General features: G+C 36.9%; 1 protein-coding gene across 1 annotated transcript in view; it reads left to right on the top strand.

The window, feature by feature from the left end:
- The first annotated feature begins 592 nt into the window (after positions 1 to 592).
- The window catches only part of LOC129746106 (protein MON2 homolog), an 83355-nt gene continuing 60955 nt past the window's right edge, over positions 593 to 22992 (top strand). Inside the window, exon 1 of the mRNA XM_055739567.1 lies at positions 593 to 1514. Within this exon, the coding sequence (XP_055595542.1) occupies positions 1395 to 1514 (120 nt within the window). The 5' untranslated portion in view covers positions 593 to 1394. The remainder of the gene's footprint in view (positions 1515 to 22992) is intronic.

The raw sequence follows: 22992 nt of genomic DNA, 5'->3' as shown, positions 1-22992 counted from the left end.
TCCGGTTACTCTATTATAAAGTGATTTAAAAGTGTTATTTTTAATGTGTTCTGTGTGAAATGAAAGTGCAAAATAAAAGTTGTAAATAATAAATTAAAGTTTCAACAGTATTTTTTATTTCTTCTGATTCGAAAAAAGAGAATGCAAAACGATTTCAGAATTTCCAATAATTCTCGGAATGAGTCCGTTTCGAACGTTCAGGAGAATTTTAAAACTACCTGTAAATTGCCGGAGGAAAGCGTTTCGAGCCTACAGGACAGTTTGACAGTTGTTTTCCTGAGCTCTTTTTCTGTCCTGAGATCGTCCTGTAATTTCAAAATTACAAAATCGTCCCGGCCACAGGAGAAAAGATTAAGTGTGTATGACAGCCAGCCATGCGATCTGTCCGTGTGGCCCATCATATGACACAATACATCGGCTAGGTATCGAACTGTAACCAAAAGCGTTCATTAAAATATACGGATAAATTTGTCGCGGTGCATAAAAGTTCCACAGGTTCCACAGTAAATTGACACCTCAACCTGTCATCATTGCGCCGTGTTGACACGCAATGACGATGATGATGATGTCGTGCGCGATGACGCCTCTGATCTGATCCGATGAGCCGTCAGGTTTTTGTCAAAAACGCAACACCATCATCAGATCTATCGGGACCAGAAATTGGAAAGCACGTACAGTTTTTCGGGAAAGTCTGTAGGTATTTCGGATTTGTTTTACCAGCCGCTCGGTTCCAGTTTCCAGTAGGTGATACTGTTCGGACCCGGGTCCATCGTGTTATCCGGTTCCGGTTTGTAAATTCGCTGATGGTTTTTCTACTCGTCCGCGATACGGAAGCAAAGGTGAAAATTTGAAGTGATTTTTTTCGATACGGAAAATCTTCCCTGGGGGGAAAGTGTTTACTGTTTTGAAACGGGAAGGGAAGGTTCCGAAATTTTGCCGTGACCAGAAGCTTGCAGTTGCACCAAACTGCAATATTTATCCAGTGGATTCTGAAAATCAAACAGGGAGATCCATTTTTTTTTGCTTTATCTGGATGAGTGTTGTTTGCAATGTTGTTTTGCACTTACGTGTCAAGTTTGTGGTTGAAGCAAATATCAGTGGAATGATGTAGATCTTAGAAGTTTTTTCTTCGTTGATTTGTTCGGCAAAAAGTGGAACCAGAAGCTTACCGAATCGGTGCAAAACCACGGAAACTCGTCGTGAGTCCGTATCCCTGCCCTTCTCGAGAGAGCTGTGGTCAGATCTTACATAAAAGAGGAATGCGATTGTGGTCATAGACAGGCGTAGAAAAAAAAACAAGAAAAACCCCCCAAAGTGATACAAAATTTTGTTTCGGGATACAGCGGTGAAAAGTATACTTACTACAGACCCAAATCGGATTACACTGCTCCAGGATGGCCTTCGTCAGCGGAACGACAGACAACGAGGCGGCGCAAAAATTTCTGGAGGTGCTGCAGAACGACTTTCGCAATCTGTCGCTCGAAACGAAGAAAAAATATCCACAGATCAAGGAGGTAAGTAAGACGGAGCAGCATTATAAAAAGTTCCATTATAAACCTCTGACGATATACCTAATAAAAAAAGATGATAAATCATGCTGGAAACTAGCATATGTACGTATCTATTGATACGTTTTTGCTGTTGTCTGTAAGCCGTAGGGCCAAGACGGAGCAGCATTATAAAAAGTTCCATTATAAACCTCTGACGATATACCTAATAAAAAAAGATGATAAATCATGCTGGAAACTAGCATATGTACGTATCTATTGATACGTTTTTGCTGTTGTCTGTAAGCCGTAGGGCCATCATTTCCAGATAGTTAACTTGCAACATCAATTTATTAGGTCAGTCCAGCTAATAAATTGACTACGAATTTCAATTTCAACGGGATGAAACTTCAATAATTGATCCTCTTAAATCGAATCGATGAGAACAAAAAAGGGGAAAAAATAGATGTCGCGCATTTGTCTTGCTGGCATCCACCAGATATCCAGCTGATAAGCATTGTCGAGCTCGTCTCACGTATTGGTATCTTATCGGGGGCGTTGAGATTAATACGAGTGAGGGGGTTCGATCGGGACATTTTTCTTTTCTACAGTGTGGCGAATTGTTTATGTTTTTGTAGTTTAATCGAATCAGAATCTAAAATACGAAACTTAACAAAAGATATCAAATTTTTCATTTATCCAAGATTTGAAAAGTGAATTTAAAATCTGAAACTGGTAAATCTGAATATCAAATATGAATCTGAATTTGAAATCTCTTTGAGGCACCGCTAGTCAAGTCCGCTTGAGTTGAAATTTTCCACAGATTAGTTGTTTGGGTCAATTTATGCAATGTATTATATGTAGTCCGTTTTTAACAATCTAGCCTAAATTGTTTATTTTTATTAGGGTATTTTACCTATCCAATCATTTACCTATGTCACAGATTTTTTTCAAGGGTTCTAAAAAGGGGAAGCTTGTAACGTGACTCAAATTTGATTTTCAAACAACATTCAGAATTATTTTATTTATTTTCGTCTCACGACATAACTTGACGAACATAATTCCTAAAAATCACTCGGTCCATGGCAACCGTCTTCCAATTTCTCGGGCACCCCACGTTCGCCAGCTCACGCTCCACTTGGTCTAACCACCTCGCTCGTTGCGCAATTGCTCGTCCCGTTCCTACCGGATTCGTAGTTAACACCTGTTTTGCAGGACAGTCGTCCGGCATTTTCGCAACATGTCTCGCCCAGCGTATCCGGCCAGCTTTCACCACCTTCTGGATACTGGGTTCGCCGTAGATTCGCGCGAGCTCGTGGTTCATCCTTCGCCTCCACACTCCGTTCTCCTGTACGCCGCCAAAGATGGTTCTTTACACTCGTCGCTCGAATACTCCGAGTGTACGCAGGTCCTCCTCGAGCAATATCCATGTCTCGTGCCCGTAGAGAACAACCGGTCTAATGAGCGTCATGTACAGATTACACTTCGTGCGAGGGCTAAGTCTTCTCGACCGCAGTTGCTTGTGAAGTCCATAGTAGGCACGACTTCCGCTGATAATTCGCCTCCGGATCTCACGGCTGGTGTCATTGTCTGCGGTCACCAGTGAGCTGAGATAGACAAAGTCTTCTACTATCTCCAGCTCGTCGCCGTCGATCGTGACCTTGTTACTGGACAAGCGGGTTCGGTCGGTCTCGGATCCGCAGGCCAGCATGTACTTCGTCTTGGACGTATTAATCATCAACCCAATCCTTCCTGCTTCGCGTTTCAGTTTGTGGTAGATCTCCTCCACCGCCGCAGATGATCTGCCGACTATATCAATGTCATCGGCAAAGCAGATAAGTTGACTGGATCTGTTGAAAATCGTGCCCCGCATTTCGCCCACCGCTCGTCGAATAACACCTTCTAGCGCCACGTTGAACATCATGCAGGATAGACCATCACCTTGTCAAAACCCCCTGCGCGATTCGAATGAACTCGACAATTCACCCGAAATCCGCACACAGCACTGCGTTCCATCCATCGTCGCCTTGATCAGTCTGGTCATCTTCCCGGGAAAGCCGTTCTCGTCCATGATTTTCCATAGCTCGTCACGGTCGATCATGTCGTATAAGACTTTGAAGTCGATGAATAGATGGTGCGTAGGGACTTGGTGTTCGCGGCATTTTTGGAGAATTTGCCGTAATGTGAAGATCTGGTCTGTCTTTGACCGTCCCTCCATGAAGCCGGCCTGGTGACTTTCCACGAATCTGTTTGCTTGTGGCGTTAGGCGGCGGAGTAGTATTCGGGACAGCACTTTGTAGGCGGCATTTAGCACAGTGATCGCTCGGTAGTTCTCACAGTCCAATTACAAAGCTGTAAGAAATGCACAACAATGTTTAGTTTAATTATAAGCAGCTTCTGGTCTTATGCCCGATATTTTCGAACGAGGCGAAAATTGAAAAGTCACCAATCATTGGTTCTCTAGTAACCTTCGCCTGCTGAAAAGAAGAAAAGATAAATTGTACAGCCAGTTTCTTCGCCAGAAATGTAAGTGAAATTGGCAGGGGTGCAAAATTGTGTGAAATGGATACTCTCAGAAAATAAAAGAAGCCAAAAATCAATCAGTTCAAGAAGGACTAGACAAGAACAGAAACGACGGAAAACTCGTATTGAAAACGATTAAACGTTTAGCCAACCCAGGTGGGGTAAAACTTGCTTCAGTACGTTTTAATGGTGTTGAAACTACTAACGTATTGGAAATAGCGGAAAAATTCAACAATTATTTCGTAGACAGTGTCATGCAAATTCATGTTCAAATATCAGCTTGGGACAAAAAGATTACAATGATCGATACTGGAGCTCCTTCGAAAGCGTTACTGTTCAAGAATTTTTTGAAATAGTAAAAACTTGAAATTTACAGCGGGCATTGACAATGTATCACTAAGAGTTTTCAAGGACTCTTTAACAATACTATTGGAAATTATAAACACTAGTCTGCAATTAGGTAATATGCCAAATAAATGGGAATTTTCAACAGTGTTTCCTGTACCAAAACAGCCCAATGCACGTGAATCAACCTTATTCAGACCTATTAACATGTTAGAGTCACAAGAAAAAGTGCTAGAATTAGCAGTCAAACGGCAGTTGCTACAGTTCATTGAGTCGGAAAATGTTTGGATTGAGGAACAATCTGGATTCAGGAAACAACATTCCACGGAAACAGCGGTAAATTCGATACTTCGAAAATGGAAAGAGAATGTTGAAAACGGGAATTACACAGTCGCCGACTGAAACTGTTGGATGTTTTAGCAAGGATTGGATTAAGTGGCATGGTCTTGAACTGGTTTGAAAGTTACTTGGAAAATAGAATGCAACGAACAAAGTTTAGCTCGGCTTACTTTCAGTTTAACGAAAATAAGTTGGATGTCCCTCAAGGAAGTGTTCTAGGGCCAATTCATTTTATCTTATACATCAACGACTCGAAAATGTGCCTACAGCACGGACACCTAAAACTGTTTGCTGATGATTCAGTGTCTTATTGGACAGGTAAAAACTTAGAACTCATAATACATGAAGTAAATGCTGATTTGGAAAATATTACTGAGTTTCTGATACAACGAAAATTATGCTTGAATCTCGATAAAACCAACTGGATGATTACAGGCAACCGCAAAATTGTGAATTGCCGAAATCTGCTTATTGGCGAGATATCTAGGAGTGCAAGTTGATGATAAGCTAAACTTAATAGAGCATGTGGACTATACAATCAAAAAAATTGCTAAAAAATATGGTGTACTTTGCCGGATAAATAGATATTTGACTTTCTGGTCAAAAATCATTTACGTGAAGTCGGTTATTATGTCACATTTCGATTACTTTTCTACAATTGTACTTCATGCTTCAGATACACAAATGAGATTGTACTCTTATGCACAATCTCATGTGTTCGACCCGTCCGTGTTTCAATGTGGGTAGGAATGCGATGGGTTTCTTCATCGCTTCCTGGGGATTTTTTTTTATTATCTGACGGGTTTGCGCCGGGGGTCTTCAGATTTTCCCCAAAATTGAAAATTTGGTTCATTTTTGCGACTTAAAAACGCATGTATTTTTTCAGATTTCTAACATTTTTATTTTTTGAGTTAGCTTCGATTAGATTTTTTTGTAAATACAAAATAACCATTTTTCAAAGCTACATAACTCTGTTGTTTCTCAACGGAAATTATAAAATAGCACATCAAAATGCATTGAAATTTTATCAGCTTTCCAAATAGAATAGTTGAAAAAAATTAAATAATGACCTTCAACATGAAAAGTTGTAAATAAACTTTAAATGGCGTCTAAAAGTACCGTCTGCACCACCGAATATTTTGCAAAAAATACCATTGTGTAGCTCGATTCATGATGCAACTTTCATCTGAAGACACCAAAGTGGGCCATTAACACCTTGAAGAGTTATGAAAGAAATAATGACAATAAATCTCTTTTTTTGCAACGAAAACAAACAATGGTGGAACAACTGCACTCACATTTGGAGATAGCAAGCACTTCTAACAACATGGAAACAAAAGAACTTATCGAAGCTGGTAAAAAACACTATTTTTTCGTCCTTTTCAGACTGCCCCTACTCGCATAACAGTCCCATATGAATTTTCGTCATTTTAGGTCAACATAAGGCTTCAACATAAAAGACTAAAAAAAGAGGTTTTGTTCTAAAAATTTCGAAAAAAAAAATTAATTCGTGGCTGTCCTATATGAAATATACCTGAATAACAGTCCCATATGTGAAATACCACGGATTTGGTTACTTTTCAATGTTTCTTTCGGCGAAATAGTCTTTGGTTTATTGCTTTGAATCATTTAAACATTTTTTTAACTCACTTGATGTCGAATGATGCACATGGTGATGTCGAATGATGGTCTGACTTTCTTAGGAATGACTTCCTGAGCGAAAAACTATCGGATGCAATCAAAAATCGTAAAACGATTCAACTTACAATGTGGAATTCATGATATTTTTTTGCAAAAGTATGTTTCTTTTTTTGACAATTGCATTTAGAAGTTCAAAATGGGACTGTTATGAAAGAAGGGGCGGTAGATTGTTAAAGCTTAACTGACTTCATGTTATATCCAAAAATCTATTAACGTATTCGTTTATATCCAGTTTTGCACCAGGTCACAACAAGTTATGCACATTTTACTGTCATTTTTAGAAGTTTATGCGCTAAGTTTTGCATCCGTAATTCCCCAGATTCGATTTAAAATAGACGGTGGAACACTGAAGATTCGTGTGTGAGCGATAGAGTAGAGGTAGCAAAACACTGACGACGAATTATGTTCGTTCTAGTATGGTAAACCTCAAAACTGCACCCATAGAAGAGGTTGCAAAAATTCAATGCCTATTTAGCAAATCTCTGTGCCGATAATGCGCTGAAATGTGCACTGTGCCGAAGACGGTATGTTTGAAAAACCGTAACTGGCATAAGGACTCGGCTCCCAACCAAAATGATGACCACTACATTCAAGCGAAACAAGAAAAACATTTTATGGGATTTCCTTCCTATTGGATAATTCATCCCAGAAACAAAAAAATAAAAATTAAAACCTCAGCGCTGTAGTGAGAATCGAACTCACATCATCAATTGTATCGTCTTGCCAGTCCGACATTCTAACCAGTATACTATTCAAGCTTCATGCAGGATGAGGTATATTTGTCATAGGCTTTCTGTTACCGATCAATCACAAAAAACAGACAACGGCGGCTTCCCGGCGTTTGGCCTCCTTTCAATGCATTCCTTTGTCTTAAGATGGAAACGGGAAAGGGAACGGGAGTGAAGGAACGGGAAACCCATTGAATGAGAACTGTGCTTTGCTTACTGCCTGCTATTACATACACACGCTACTAAAGCCGGGCAGCTTGGCCGGTGTTGTTTGCCGACGAATTGAAGGAATGTTTTTGTTGTTGCTTTTGCTACATACACACGCACAGCTTAGCCGCACACAAAATTTTCGAGGCCAGAATTTAGCAAAAATTTGCTCAAATTTGACCAGCTAGAAACTTAGCAAAAAAATTAGCAATATTTTTTAACTATAATTTTAGCAAACAAGAAAAAAAGATAGCCGCCGCAATTTTTACTCAATTTTTAGCAAAAACCGGAAGAAAAGATCGCCTGGATCTGAAATTTCAAAATTTATTGTTTTTTCTCTGGAGAATCAGGGAGAACGTTTGATTATGAAATAAAATTCACAAATTTACTTCACTTTCAATTTATTTTTAAATTTTTTTTAAAATTTAATTTCACGTTCGATTAACGGAAATTCCGGTTCCAGCGGTTCCAGCGGGCGTCATCTTCATCGACGAATGCACCAGAGTGTGTGCCGGATGCAGCTCGTTGAAATTCCAGCTGTGGTCCCCTTTATTTCTGGTCTGATGGGGGTTTTGTGTTGCAGTTGTAACCTGAAAGAAAAACAAACAATTTTGGATTTAAAAATCGGAAAATTTGTACAATTTATAATTCGCCCTTACCTGTACGCATCCGATGTCGATTTGGTTAGTATTTTGTTGTTGACTTAGCCACCACTAGAACCACAAGCATCGAACTTTCGGAACCGCGCACAATGATGTCTGTTTGTTATTTTTCTTAAAACCCGCGGCGGCTGTTGTCTGTGCACAAAGCGGCTAGAAAACCTTTGTTTTGCTAAAGTCAAGCAAAATGAACTTTCTAATTGCTAAAATCAAGTAAATTTAGCTTTTTGCTAACTCAACAGTAAAAAAATATTTTTGCTAACGGAAAGTAACAGCGAAATTTTGCTAAGTGGAGCCCCGAAAGTTTTGTGTGCGTGTTTGCCGGTTGATTGAATTAGAAGGATGTTTTTGTTGTTGCTTTTGCTACATTCACACGCACAGTGCTCGGTTGGCTGGCTGCCTGGTGTTGGCCGGTATTTATTTCCATCCTTCTTCGGCTTGTGATGCGATGGGGAGGGACGCGAAAACGTTTTTATTTTGTTTCATTCAGACATACGCAATTCGGTTGCGCTGGGAGGTTAATGCCGGTGGGCGCAAATCGAATCAGTGCCGGTCGCGTTAGGCTGATGTCATGCTGAAACAACTAGCAACGCAACGCAACGCAACGTTCCAATAAGATTGCGTTGCATTGCATTGGTATGTCATGCTGGCGCGACCTGTCACTTTGAAATTCCCTACAAATCATCACTTCTCTACATCTGATAATGCTTTGAATCGTCTCCTTTCTTTCCGGAGCCATCAAAAACTCATCAAATCACGACCCGGATTGCAAGAATGCCGAAAATTTTCTCGCCGATTAAAATAGTTTTTAGTTTATTATCACAAGTTCGGACAGATCTTCGTACTATTGTGCTTAAAACCCGGAATCACTGCTTCAAATCGAGAAAAAACAATGTTCCTATTGGATTTCCTACTAGTCGCGCTACTAAACACATTGGCATCAGATTGGTCGCGCTACACAAAGCGACCAGTATGACAGGTCTGCGCGATTTCCATGGAGATCAAATGAGAGCTGGTTAGTCGTGTGAACGTTGCGTTGTAGGTCGCGTTGCTAGTTGCTTCAGCATGACATCAGCCTTATCTTCTTGTACCAATGATGCTATGAAATTGACTACACGCCATTGGCACAGAGGCTGAATTTTGGGTGTGGGCGAATGTAGAAAACGAATACGGTAAAAGTATCATATTTTCATCATTTTACAGTCAGGGCTGGCCATACTGAGCTCTTTGATTATTTCTACAACATTTGTGCCACTTTCTCAAACTTTTTTGATCAATGGGAAAGGATTTTGGTGTCCAGTGCTTAGCTTCCGATATAAAAACTATGTAAAGCAAGTCTATATTTCATTTTTTTTTAATTACATTTTCGTGATCCCAAAAACAGGGACTGAACCTTCTACTATTGGCATTGATCATGCTTCACAATGATCTTTGATCGAAAAATTAATAAGTTACATAGTATATGACCAGGTTGAAAAAGCAACATTCACATTATTAGTTATATCACTTGAACAATACGATACTCAGAGTTTTGGTTAAAATTTAAAGTCAGTTTTGCTGCAAACACTCTACAAAGCACGAAAAAGTAGTGTTTTTTACCTGCTTTGGTAAGTTCTTTTGTTTCCATGTTGTTAGAAGTGCTTGCTATCTCCATATGTGAGTGCAGTTGTTCCACCATTGTTTGTTTTCGATGCAAAAAAAGAGATTTATTGTCATTATTTCTTTCATAACTCTTCAAGGTGTTAATGGCCCACTTTGGTGTCTTCAGATGAAAGTTGCATCATGAATCGAGCTACACAATGGTATTTTTTGCAAAATATTCGGTGATGCAGACGATACTTTTAGACGCCATTTAAAGTTTATTTACAACTTTTCATGTTGAAGGTCATTATTTAATTTTTTTCAACTATTCTATTTGGAAAGCTGATAAAATTTCAATGCATTTTGATGTGCTATTTTATAATTTCCGTTGGGAAACAACAGAGTTATGTCGCTTTGAAAAATTGTTATTTTTTATTTACAAAAAAATCTAACCGAAGCTAACTCAAAAAATAAAAATGTTAGAAATCTGAAAAAATACATGTGTTTTTAAGTCGCAAAAATGAACCAAATTTTCAATTTTGGTGAAAATCTGAAGACCCCCGGCGCAAATTGTCAGATAATAAAAAAAAAATCCCCTCCTATCAACATTGAAACGGCGAACGGCAAAGAATCACGCAAGTAGTTCAAAAGCTGTTCACAAAACAAAAGCCCTGCTCACATTTTCACCAACTATTCAATTTCTTCTACCCAACGCGCTCTAGCTTTGATCTTTCCACCTATAATACTGTCATGTTCTTTCTACACCCAAAATTCAGCCTCTGTGCCAATGGCGTGTAGTCAATTACATAGCATCATTGGTACAAGAAGATAACGCTATCGGTGCTGATTCGATTTGCTCCCACCGGCATTAATCTCACAAGTTAACCGAATTGCGTATGTCTGAAAGAAACAAAACAAAAACGCTTTCACGTCCCTCCCTATCGCATCACAAGACGAAGAAGGATGGAAATAAATACCGGCCAACACCAGGCAGCCAGCCAACCGAGCACTGTGCGTGTGAATGTAGTAAAAGCAACAACAAAAACATCCTTCTAATTCAATCCCTTCAACCCACCGGCAAACTACCACGGCCAAGCTGTGCGTGTGTATGCAGTAAAAGCAACAAAAAAAACATTGCTTCAATTCAATCTACCGGCAAACAACCACGGCTAAGCTGTGCGTGTGTATGTAGCAAAAGCAACAACAAAAACATTCCTTCAATTCACCGGCAAACAACCAACGGCCAAGCTGCCCGGCTTTAGCAGCTGTGTATATGTAGCGTGTGTATGTAATAGCAGGCAGTAAGCAAAGCACAGTTCTCATTCAATGGGTTTCCCTTTCCTTCACTCCCGTTCCCTTTGCCGTTTCCATCGCAAGACAAAGGACTTCCTTGAAAGGCGGCCAAACGCCGGGTAGCCACCGTTGTGTGATTTTTTGTGATTGTTCGGTGGCAGAAAGCCTATGACAAATATCCCTCATCCTGCATGAAGCTCAAATAGTACACTGGTTAAGATGTCGGACTGGCAAGACGATAGAATTGGTGATTTGAATTCGACTCTCCCTACGGGCGCTGTAGTTTTTTTTTCTTGTTTCTGGGGTGAATTATCCAATAGGAAAGAAATCCCATGAAATGTTTTTCTTGTTTCGCTTCAATGTAGTGGTCATGCATCATTTTAGTTGGAAGCCGAGTCCTTATGCCAGTTACGGTTTTTCAAACATATCATCTTCGGCACAGTGCACATTTCAGCGCATTATCGGCACAGAGATTTGCTAAATAGGCATTGGATTTTTGTAACCTCTTCTATGGGTGTAAATATTCTATCTTGAATTTTCACAACTCGCCGAAATGCCAAAAATTAAATAAGTAAAATGAAAAATGGAATGTTTGTTACCTTCATATTTTGCTCGAGATCTTCAGTTAGGAAACGGCATTCACAGTTACAATACGAGAAAAGCTTGTGATTTTAGACTTCCGATTGCTAATAAAGAAATGACAAAACGATCTATATTCTACAACGGCTTGAAGATGTACCTGCCGCAAGACATCAAAGTTAATTCGAATATGAACATGCTTCAAAAGAATGGCAATACTATATGTGAAGAGAACCTTTTAACATAAGCAAGAATCCTAAATGGGATATTTATAATGTGATGGCAATCTGATGCGTTATCAGTATCAGATATATAATCTGTACATATAATACCTATAAACTTTGTATTTATGTGTCGCGATTTGAAATCTGATCAATTTGATTTTTCGAATTCCGGATTCGGCCAGATTGACCGTGGCCAATAAACTTCATAACCGTCAAAATCATGACAATTTTTTAATTTTTCTATGACAGTCACGCAATATAAAATTCAAAAATGTCATTCCGACAGTCAGAGGACCAACAGAATCTTCGAATGTTACAAGTCCAAAATGTCATCGAGATAAATAATTCAATGACATTTTTCTGAGCGACTGTCATTGCAAAACTGATTAACATTTTCTCCAGTCGTGTCACATTTTTTTTTTTTGATGACCGTCAATGACAATGCGATCTCTTCAAATGTCATTGGAAAATGTTATGCGACTGTTATGATCCCGACTGTCTTTTGGATGACATTCGCATCACTGGTATATACACCTGTACTAAATTTAGTCGAAAATAGGATTGTTAGATCTTCTAGAAAAGATCGATTCTCAAGATCGATTCAGCTGAATGGTTCCAGAATCGATCTCTGCAAGATCGATCTTTTAAATTTTGTAAGGAGTGCTGTCTGAGGGCTGCTTTCTGCTGAAGTACGTAATGGCAAACGGTCGGAAAATTCATACATTTGTATATCAAATGCATGAGCAATAAAAAAAAATAATTTTCAAATTTAATATCAGAATGTATTTTCATGACTTTGGTTTAGTGTATACGACATATCAAAAATATAATAAATATATGCTTCGAATTATAGTCTACACATTGTAACTTGGCTAATAAAAACAATCCAACCATTTCAAGTTGATTCACTTTGTGGAATGCTAATTTTGAAAAATGGCTACGGATTTTAGCTGTTTTAAATAATGGCATATCAGCCACAATGGCCAAATGGCACAAAGATATCCCTTGGAAGGTTAAAGTTCAATTCTTGATGCATCCAAATTTTTCAAGAATAATTTCCATTAAAATAGAGGCAATATTAAAATATTAATTTGAGGAATGTAATTATTCAAATGTAGATAACAAATAGACGCTTTATTAGTCTAGAAATACTCTTGATAATGGTCACTTTCAAATGCTGAACAGCCTTCTACCGAGTGTCGATTATGAGATTCGAAAGTTTCGATAAGAAGTTAAGGCTGAGTCAGCCTTCAAGTGACCGTTCTATGGAACTTCCGATTAATTGAGCATTTAATAAAAGTTCTCGTTTCTCAAGAGTATAGAGGTGAAAAACCCAAAATCCAAGATATTTGAATTTTAAGTAGTGTTATTTTAAAACAACACGATGCATAAAGGATTTAGTCATGTCGGTCTCGATTATATGAAATGAAATCATATTAAATGAAAAGCAGTCTTTAGGTCGCTGCAGGTATCAAAATTCTGCATAAAACTGAATCTCAAAATAAATAGCTAAAAAGACCTCAAAAGATCGAAAGATCGGATCGAAAATAATCCAAGGCTAAAGAATCGAACAAAAAATCGGAAATTTGAGTCAAAAGATCGATCCAAGATCGAACAATTCTATTTGAAGGCGTTATTTTTTTAAGTTACAAGACAAAGAAAATTTGCTTTAGTATATGGGTTACCGTTGTAATAGTTGCCTGAACTGAAAAATATGTACAAAAATTAAAAAAAAAAAAAAAAGAATGTTATCCATATGTTTAAGTGAAGAATGATCACGTAGAATGTAAAGTTTTCACCTGTAATGTAGTTTGGCTTACATTTTCATTAAGTGATGATCAATAAATATTAATCAGTCAGTTCCTTTACTTCAACCGAGGTTATTCATTCATTCAACAGGAGCTGATAAAATCATTCTCCGTTCTCTCATCTCTAATCCATTGTATTTTTGTTTGAATTACTGGTAAACATGTGCTTCCTGTAATGATTTGTTAACGTGGTATGTGGATGGCCTTTTTTAGTATTTTCTTACGCTGGTATTAATTAGTGTAAAAAATTTTATTTCGAATCATAAATTTTATTGAAACTTATACTAATTTCATAAAAAAAGGTGACAGTTAAAAAAACGTTTATCATCATTTGGGTTTTCCTTTCTTACGCTTGTTATTTGTGTCGTTCGTTTTCTTTTCGGTTTTATTTTTCCTTCTGTCACTAGTTGCAATTTCCTCGGCTGTAATCATAGTAGGCTTTGAAATATACAAGGTAGGCTATTCCGCTCTCTGTCAACGTATTGGTAGAAGGCTCCGAAAAATAGTTATGGAAAAAACTGGCAAATGTATGGAATTTATAAAAAAAAATCACTTTTTTTTAAATTGACAAGCATTAAAATAATGAGAAAATATGCACTTATGCATTTTAATTCAACCAACATTATTTGGCTTTCCAACCTCTCTAAAAGTAATATACAATGGGCTTTTTGTCGATTTCAAACTAAAATCTGATGATATTTTTGCCTTGTGTGGCCTTTTTCTTGTGCGATTGGAATAAATTCTAACAAATTGACTTTTTATCACAGAAACATGAAGTATTTTAGATCATTCATCAAATTTTTAACATGGACAGAAGCAAATATTACATTGCTTGCTCTCAAAAAAAAAAAGGGACGGCGTTGAAAATTTCTTTTGTATGCTCATTAATTATGGTTCAGATCCAATAATCCAATGCAAAAAATAGTTTCCAATGACCCCGAAGAATCAACCTTTAATCTGAAGCCCTTTTCAAAAGAATCGAATGACTATCGACGGAGAAATTTATAATTTTGATTGCCGTTCTATATAAAATTGCCAAATTCTCTTAACTATTTTTGTTGGTATGCAAGCATGCTGTGTATTTACCCGGAGCTTCGAAGTGAGGTTAAGCGCAATGGCCTACCTGTTATTTTCCGTGTACTATGGGCTGTAATGCTGGTGTTGCGTGGGATTATAGCCCACAGATTGGGTTTCCAGTTTGAGCGTGTAGGATAAAAAGCGGTAAACGTCAGGTGGAAAAATAACGGAAATTTATTGTGTTTCGGAAACTCGTGGTAAAGTGTTGGAGCGTTTTTCAATCTTTTAAATTGAATCGCATTTAAGTTGAGTTAAATCGTAATCACCAGACTAGCCTGGATATTCTTCTCTACGAGTAAGTTTCTCTTGTAATCATTCAATTGCATTGTATTCATGCGTTGGTTTCCTAAGGAATCTGCGATTCATCAGCTTAAAAAAGCTTCCGGGTCATCAGCGTTAGAGCTTCCGGACATAAATTAGGCGATCCGATTGTAACGGACTATTTGAAGTATCCAAACGGATCGCTTAACCCATTCGAGACGGAGGCCTTTTGTCAACATTCGAACTCATTGTACTTTACTCCTCGATAACTTTTATGTCGTTTGATTTTCATCAAATCCATTTTCCAATATATTTTGCCTAACGTTTGCGGATTCCACTGGTATAAGAATATTATTTTTCCGAGCAATAGTAACCTCACAATGAAAGATTGTTCTAGCAAAAGCACAAAACTTCCATTGCACACACGGTGTGCAAACGGTCTCAAATAGGTTAAATAAAAGTAGCGCAATATAAAAGTGCCATCTCGTGGTGGGTTCTTGTAATCTTGTTCTAGCAAACGCTTAAAACGGTCCTTTGAAAATAGCTTGGCGCGCGATAGACTTGGAATAAGTCAACGGAAACGTTCGCTTAACCCGGTTGACCACCGTAGGTATGAGTGGGAGCAGGATAGCATATCAAGAACAGACCTTTTGTTGAATAAGACTATGCCCTGACTGCCTTAAGGGAAACTTGTCTCGAGGACTTGATTGCGAAGCGCCAAACCGGATGGTAACCAATTTTGGAGTGCGATATCGTTACGTTATTTAAAGAGCAAAAAGACTCTTGATTTTTGAACAATTATAAGTTTGATTCCGTTTGGAGTATTTCGGACACTGTTTTAGACATAAATAGTTAGTGAAAATCAGGTAGATTCGTGAAGTAAGTAGTGAAACAAGTTAGTTAACTTGAGAACCACGTGTAACCTATTGTAATGTCTAATTGTGATAAAGGTGAAATAGCCGGTCATACAATCGGATCAGAATACGCTTGAGAATAGCGAGCGTTGTTGAGGTAAAAAGGTAAAAAAAAGGAGAAGCATCGAAATTGTTTCACAGTTCTGATATAAATTGTGCACGTAAACCGTTGACAGGAATCCCGCGTCAACGTGGGTGCGAGTCTGGGCTACCGACACGGCCAATACCAAAGCTCATCGATCTGCAGTGCTAGAGCAAACGCGGTGAAGGTCTCGGTTGTGGTCTGAGAAACCCCCGGGTCTTGAGAATCCTTCCTGCACAGGCTGTTTTCGTCGGTTGCATCAGTTGGTCGTTTACGTCACCATCCAAAACGACTACCCACCTACGCCATCGAGCTGCAACGAAAGGTAACCTCCAGCAGCGACACACACGGTTGTGGTTTGAGAGCCCCCGGTGTTGTAAAGCCTCCAACGCAGTACGTACCGACCTATGTGGTTTATCTATAGGTGGGGACAACCAAAAACTTTAGTATTAGTTCGTTGTATCCATACAGTTGTTTATGAACGATTGTGACGTAACGCGACGCCATCACGGAGTCGATTGTTGAGCGTCCAAATCTTACCATGGAAACTCATCAGAAGGAATGTTTGGGACGCAAATAAAGTTGTTTATTATTGGAAACAAACAGCGTCACCGTGCTGCGTGTCAGGAAGAAATACCGTAGATAAAAGGGTGCTTTGATTGTTATTTTTTGAAATTACATGGAACATTGTATGCTGTAGGTAAACAGCGTCGTCAACGTCGAGACGCTCATGAACGTTTGTGACGTAGCAATCAAAACATTGAAAAAACTGATTCTCACACTCGTGCAAGGGTAGTCTTGTCCCCACCTATAATTAAGCCACATAGCGTACCGAAACCCTCTCAGTCGTTATCGCCAACCTCCGAGCGACTCTGGTATGTACAAGAATAATCCCTCTGTTCCTGAATGACGGCAGTTAGAATTAGGTAATCCTGTGTAAAACTTATAATTCAAGTTACTGACATTGTGGGCAATGTGAATCCGTTACATTTGGCGCCCAACGTGGGGCTCGAACCCACGACCCTGAGATTAAGAGTCTCATCCTCTACCGACTGAGCTAGCCGGGCAAGTAAGTTTATTTCCTAGTAAAGTGTTCTCTCAAACTAATTAAAGGAAATTTGTTCAGGTATTAGCCTCTGTAATCCGACGTAGCACTCGCTAGGTACAGGCAATAGCTATGGGGAACTATTTGTAAGTAGTAAAACTCGATATCCATATGTATTGTCAAAATTCTAAATTTAAAATAAACATTTTACAGTTGAGTCCTGTCGAGGACAGTTTCCTGTCAATAAACGGAATTAATTCTGTCGGAGACAGACTATAAAAATTCCAAACAGCTGGTTCCGGCTGAGATATTGAACTTCTTTCTTCGCTTCGTAGCACCTTCTATAAACAATGGCTCGTTTAGTGTTAAGAAAATCCTTGAAGTCATCTTTATTTTTTTTTTCAGTCCAATTCGGCGCATATGAAATTTATCTTATCAGTAGTTCCACACTTGTTGGAAAGATCCTAGCTAACATGAAATCGTAATAGAAATGGTAATCTTAATCGACTATTAAGACATTTTCAATAACCATCATGAACACGTTGATATTGAATGATTTTCTATCATTCATTCACGACAAGCGTTGCCCAAAAACAGTTGAATTGGATAGCAGCTTAGTCAATTCGTAAATATGTCTCCAAAAAATTGAGAATTTGCTAATTCGACATTAACGACCTATCTAAAAGTGAATTGGTTCACAATAAATGGGCTGTCCTTCAATTGAGACTCTATCCGGTCTCTTCCTTTCTTCCTTTGACTGGTTCGTAAAAAGGCAATCTCACCTAAAGAGCTATAGCGTGGATCAAATCAAGTGATGGTGGTAAGATATCGAACAGCAAACTCGGAGGACTGGAGTTCAAATCTCGATCGAGGAATTTTTTAAACTTGAAATTGTTTATTTTCCTTTTTATGAGGAAATCCCCGAAGACATTTTTTTTTCTTTATAAGTCTGAAGCACTTATCTCCAATTTAAAAAAAAATCCGCTTCGTGGAGCGTAAAAAGCAACGTCTAGAGGCTGCGTAAGATGTGTGAATTAACGTTATCTCCGATTGCTGCCAAACAATAAATTAAATATTTATGTGTTTTTGAGCTCAAAAAATAGCTTCAAGGCTGTGGAATACGCGATCTTAGCTTGGCCCATTTCCAGCTCCATTTGTACATTTTGAACACTGCTTCAAAAAATTGAATTACTCTCAAAATATTCAACCAATTTGCAGAAAAAGCACTGATTCTGGTTAAGCAGATCCTAATGAACGTATTATCAGAAAACGAGCCATGGAATTTGCTGGTGTTAGTTTACACATGACAAATTAGTGGAATGTAGTTTTTTTTGTCATTGTGACACTGAATTTAGGCGATTTTTAAAATTAAAACCAGAAGGTTTTTGACACAAAATTTTCAAAGCTAAAGATAAAATGATATGCCAGCTATCATGTGTAAGAATTTGAAAACGATATCTCTGATACTTATGAAGATATTTAAAAAACAAACATTTTTCATTTTGGCTTATAGTCACAGTCAGAAAAGTTTATTTCATGAAACATCCATAAGACACCTCAGCAAAATTTTTGTGAAAATTGTTTTTGGTTACTAACGTTTGTTATTGATTGTAGTTTTTTTTCTTTTTTTGCTGCGATTTTAATCGCTTTTCATCTTTATGGCATTCGCGACTTTGTGATGTAGTTGGAGGACAGTTTCTAAAAATATGAATAGCGATGAGTAAATAATTGCAATGCATTTCAAACAGTCTTTTTCACGTCACAGATCAGGTTCCACTGCTAACATAACATCTTGGAGTTTATCAGGTTTTTGCATAAGATCATGTCATAATTGACAGTGAACTGTTTTCCAGATTTCCACTGTAAGGTAGGTCAGCAAGGTTCAATTTTTGATTGATCTTAAGTTTGCAAAAAGCACATTTTTGAAGTAATTCAGGTATAATAACCATTTTAAGCATAGAGATAGCATCGATTGGTGTACAGATTTTGCGTAGAGATACATTTGCGTGAAGAAGTTACTCCAAAATCTTTAAACCATATCGGAAACTATCCATCGCACTCAAGGACACAGGGTCTGGTTCTTGTTTTCTCCCAAAAGTGTCCCAAAAGTGCCCCAAACAAATAAAACATATTTTTTCGAAACCTATTGACCTTTGGCACCCCCGGAGGATAACTTTTTGTTGAGGCGGCTCCCGAAATGTTTGCCGAATCCCACCGCCCCGTCATCGTAATCAAACAACATCCTTTAGGAATTTTACTCTTTTCAGATACTTACCCAAGAATTCCTTCATGTATTTTCTACTCCTTCGCTTTAGAACCGTTTTTTTTTTGGAAATGCTACACAACATGGCAGTATGTGCTGGGAATTATAAACGACTTACATTTTCTCCCTTTTGCAAAATCAAAGTTGATGCATACCGGATCAAGTTTTATGATGAATTTTTTGCACCCTGCTCCGCGTACTTACCTGAAGAACGTATTCGTAGGGAAATATATCAATGTCAAGCGTTGCTCGCATCTTCGAGATGCTCATCTCGCTGATCCTTGTAAAAGTAAGGTGGGTGGATTCGATTCCTGCCAGCCATGCCACACCGTGTCTGGAAGAGGGCAAACAGAGCAAATACCAATAGATAATAATATCGCTCTCCTGCTGTGGTGTGGCAAGCAAGGATGATGCTGGCGGTTTCCGTTCGGTTGGTTGAAGAATGTTTTTTTTTTCCTTTCGGGGTTCAGGAATTTGTGCCGGTGAGCAAACATCCATTTCTCTCCAGTGGAAATCTGCTACTTCGGAGGCCGGCCTAGCAGGTGAAAACTCTTCAAATGAAATTATTCCCTTTTTATGTCTGGCTGTGACGGAAAATGGGAAAAGTATCATCTTCTGCGCGTGAGACCTTTGATTTGCACGTGCCAGATGGAAGTAAACGGTGCCATTGCAGACGAAAGAGGCTTAGGAGTTTCAGAAGTTTTTCAACAAGGTAAATGTAGAAAAGTTTGCAGCAAAGGTTAAAAAGAGTTTGTTTCAATTTCTTAGTTTTTATTTAGTTGACTGTCGTTTACAGTTGCAAACTAGTTTGAGTTTTTTTTATTGAATACAGCTTTTTGTTTTTCATCAAACGATTTTCGTATAGATAAGCTTCATTTCAGAGCTTTTTGTTAGATTTCAGACACTTGTGCAAACATATGAGTGTATTTTGGACAATTTCCTGCCTTCTAGTATATTTTTGGTTTGGAAGTTCGTCAAACATACACCATGTATTAACCGATCCGATTTTTTATTCACTTAATTTATTCGCATTCTTTGAAAAAAAAATTGTAAATACAATCTTCCGAAACTCAATTATCTGTTTTGCAACAAACATCGGAAGCATAATCAATAGCCCCCAAATTGACGAAAGCAAACGAGCCATGTTGCCTACGATACTGGCCTCTATGACCTGGACCACCCGTTTGCTTTTTCAAGAGGTCATTTTCGTGTCGAGACCTCTTATGTTCTGCTGCCATTGAGCCGAAAAACGATAATAAAGCACCCTGGTGAAGCATAAAATAATTTGATTACAATTTTTAAGGTACCTACCGACTGCCTACCTCATTTTCTCGTTTCTTTTCTGCCCCTTTTTCAGTCGGAAAGTGAAATAAAGGGAGAACCCAAATGATGACCTCTTATGGTGGTGGCTCCAGAGAGTGTTTCCCCAGGACGATGACTAGCTTTGTCGTTGTTGTTTCTTGTGCTTCGTTATCTTTGTCTCGACAGGCATACCAAGGGGAGGCCCCGATGATCCGGTCCAGGAGGAGTTGTTTGCATTAGTTCAAGTCCAGTCCAGTTTGAGGGGGAGGGTTTAAGGACGATATTGACTAACCCCATGGCAATAGTCATTCGGATGTTGTTAGTTCTTGAAATTTGTTTTTTTAAACCCGCATTTTCCATTAACAGAGGCGCCGTGAAAAATATTTTCAATTGGGTGCTCTCAAATAAGACTTTTTTTCAAGAATTATGAAAATGTCAAGGATTTATAAGAGTTATAAAATATCAAAGTGGTAAGAACGAAAACTTTAAACTTTCTATTACCTACTTAAAAATCACACAAAAAAAAACTTGTGTAACCAAATGCCGGATTAAGTTTTTGACATGACCTTTAAAAAAAACAGATTTCTAAAAAAAATCTGTAAATCTGTTGTATTAGCCTCTAAAAGTTACCTGTGTAAACTTTAATCTAATGAGAATAATATAAGTACGACTCAACGCTAAAATTGTCAATGACTCTGAAAAATCATATGCCATATAACTCAAAAATAGCAAAATTAATGTATATTTCAAACAGAACAAAAAATGACAAAATCATTAAAAAAATAATACATAAGTTTCAAGAATGACATCAACGACAAAACTTGAAATGAAGAAAAATCATAGGAAATTTATAAATGACAAAATAAAAAAGAATATTTTTAATAATTATTTTTAAAAAAATAGCAAAACTGACAGAAATGACAAATAAGACAAAAACTACAAAAATGACAAAAATATAAGAAAAGCACAAATAACAAAATCAAAAGAAATTAAAAAATGACAAAAAATAACGGAAAATAGCAAAAATGAAAATATTACCAAACCGACACAAATGAAAAATTAATAAAAATATAAACAAATGTAAAAAAATGATAAACATTAAAAAATTGGCAAAATGACGAAAATATCAAAATTGGCAGAAATGAAAAAAAAACGTCAAAATATCAAAAATGACAAAAATGCCAACTAATGGCAAAAATGACAAAAAAAGAAGAAAAAAAATACAAAATTGACAGATATGACGAAAGAAAAATTGCCAAAAATAACAAAAATGTTTAAAATAAAAAAAAAGGCAAAAATTGCAAAAATGACAAAAATTACATAAATGACATACATGACATAAATGACAAAAATGACAAAAAAGACATAAATGACAAAAAAGACAAAAAATGACAAAAATAAAAGAAAATGGAAAAAAGACAAAAATGGCAAGAATGACAAAAATTAGAAATGACCAAACTGACAAAAATGACAAAAATTACAAAAATGAATAAAATTAAAATATTGACAAAAATGGCATAAATGACAAAAAAAGACAAAAATGACAAAATAACAAAAGTGTGAAAAGTGACAAAAATGACAAAAATGGCAAAAATGACAAAAATGACAAAAATGACAAAAATGGCAACAATGACAAGAATAACAAAAATGACAAAAATTTCAAAAAGGAAAAAATGCCAAAAACAACAAAAATTACAAACATGACACAAATGACAAAAATGACAAAAATGACGAAAGTAACAAAAATGACAAAAGTGAGAAAAAAATGACAAAAATGACAAAAATGACAAAAAGAACAGAAATGACAAGAATGACACAAATGACATCAAATGACATACAAGACAAAAATGACAAAAAAGACAAAAATGACAAAAATGAAAAATATGACAAAAATGACAAAAATGACAGAAATAACAGAAATAACAAAAATGACAGAAATGACAAAAATTACAAAAATTACAAAAATGACAAAAATGACAAAAATGGAAAAAATGACAAAGATGACAAAAATGACAAAGATGACAAAAATGACAAAAATGACAAAAATGACAAAAATTACAAAAATGGCTAAAATGACAAAAAGGACAAAAATGACAAAAATAACAAAACTACAAAAATTATAAAAATGACAAAAAGGACAAAAATGACAAAAATGAAAAAAAAGACAAAAATTACAAAAATGACAAAAATGACAAAAAAGACAAAAATGACAAAAATGACAAAAATGACAAAATTGACAAAAATTACAAAAATGACAAAAATGACAAAAATGACAAAAATGACAAAAATGACAAAAATGACAAAAATGACAAAAATGACAAAAATGACAAAAATGACAAAAATGACAAAAATGACAAAAATGACAAAAATGACAAAAATGACAAAAATGACAAAAATGACAAAAATGACAAAAATGACAAAAATGACAAAAATGACAAAAATGACAAAAATGACAAAAATGACAAAAATGACAAAAATGACTAAAATGACTAAAATGACTAAAATGACAAAAATGACTAAAATGACAAAAAGGACAAAAATGACAAAAATAACAAAACTACAAAAATTATAAAA

The sequence above is a fragment of the Uranotaenia lowii genome, chromosome 2 (assembly GCF_029784155.1).
Source record: "Uranotaenia lowii strain MFRU-FL chromosome 2, ASM2978415v1, whole genome shotgun sequence".
In the NCBI taxonomy this organism is placed as follows: Eukaryota; Metazoa; Arthropoda; class Insecta; order Diptera; family Culicidae; genus Uranotaenia; species Uranotaenia lowii.
The sequence above is the reverse complement of the archived record's forward strand: the minus strand, read 5'-3'. Positions and strand labels throughout refer to the sequence as shown.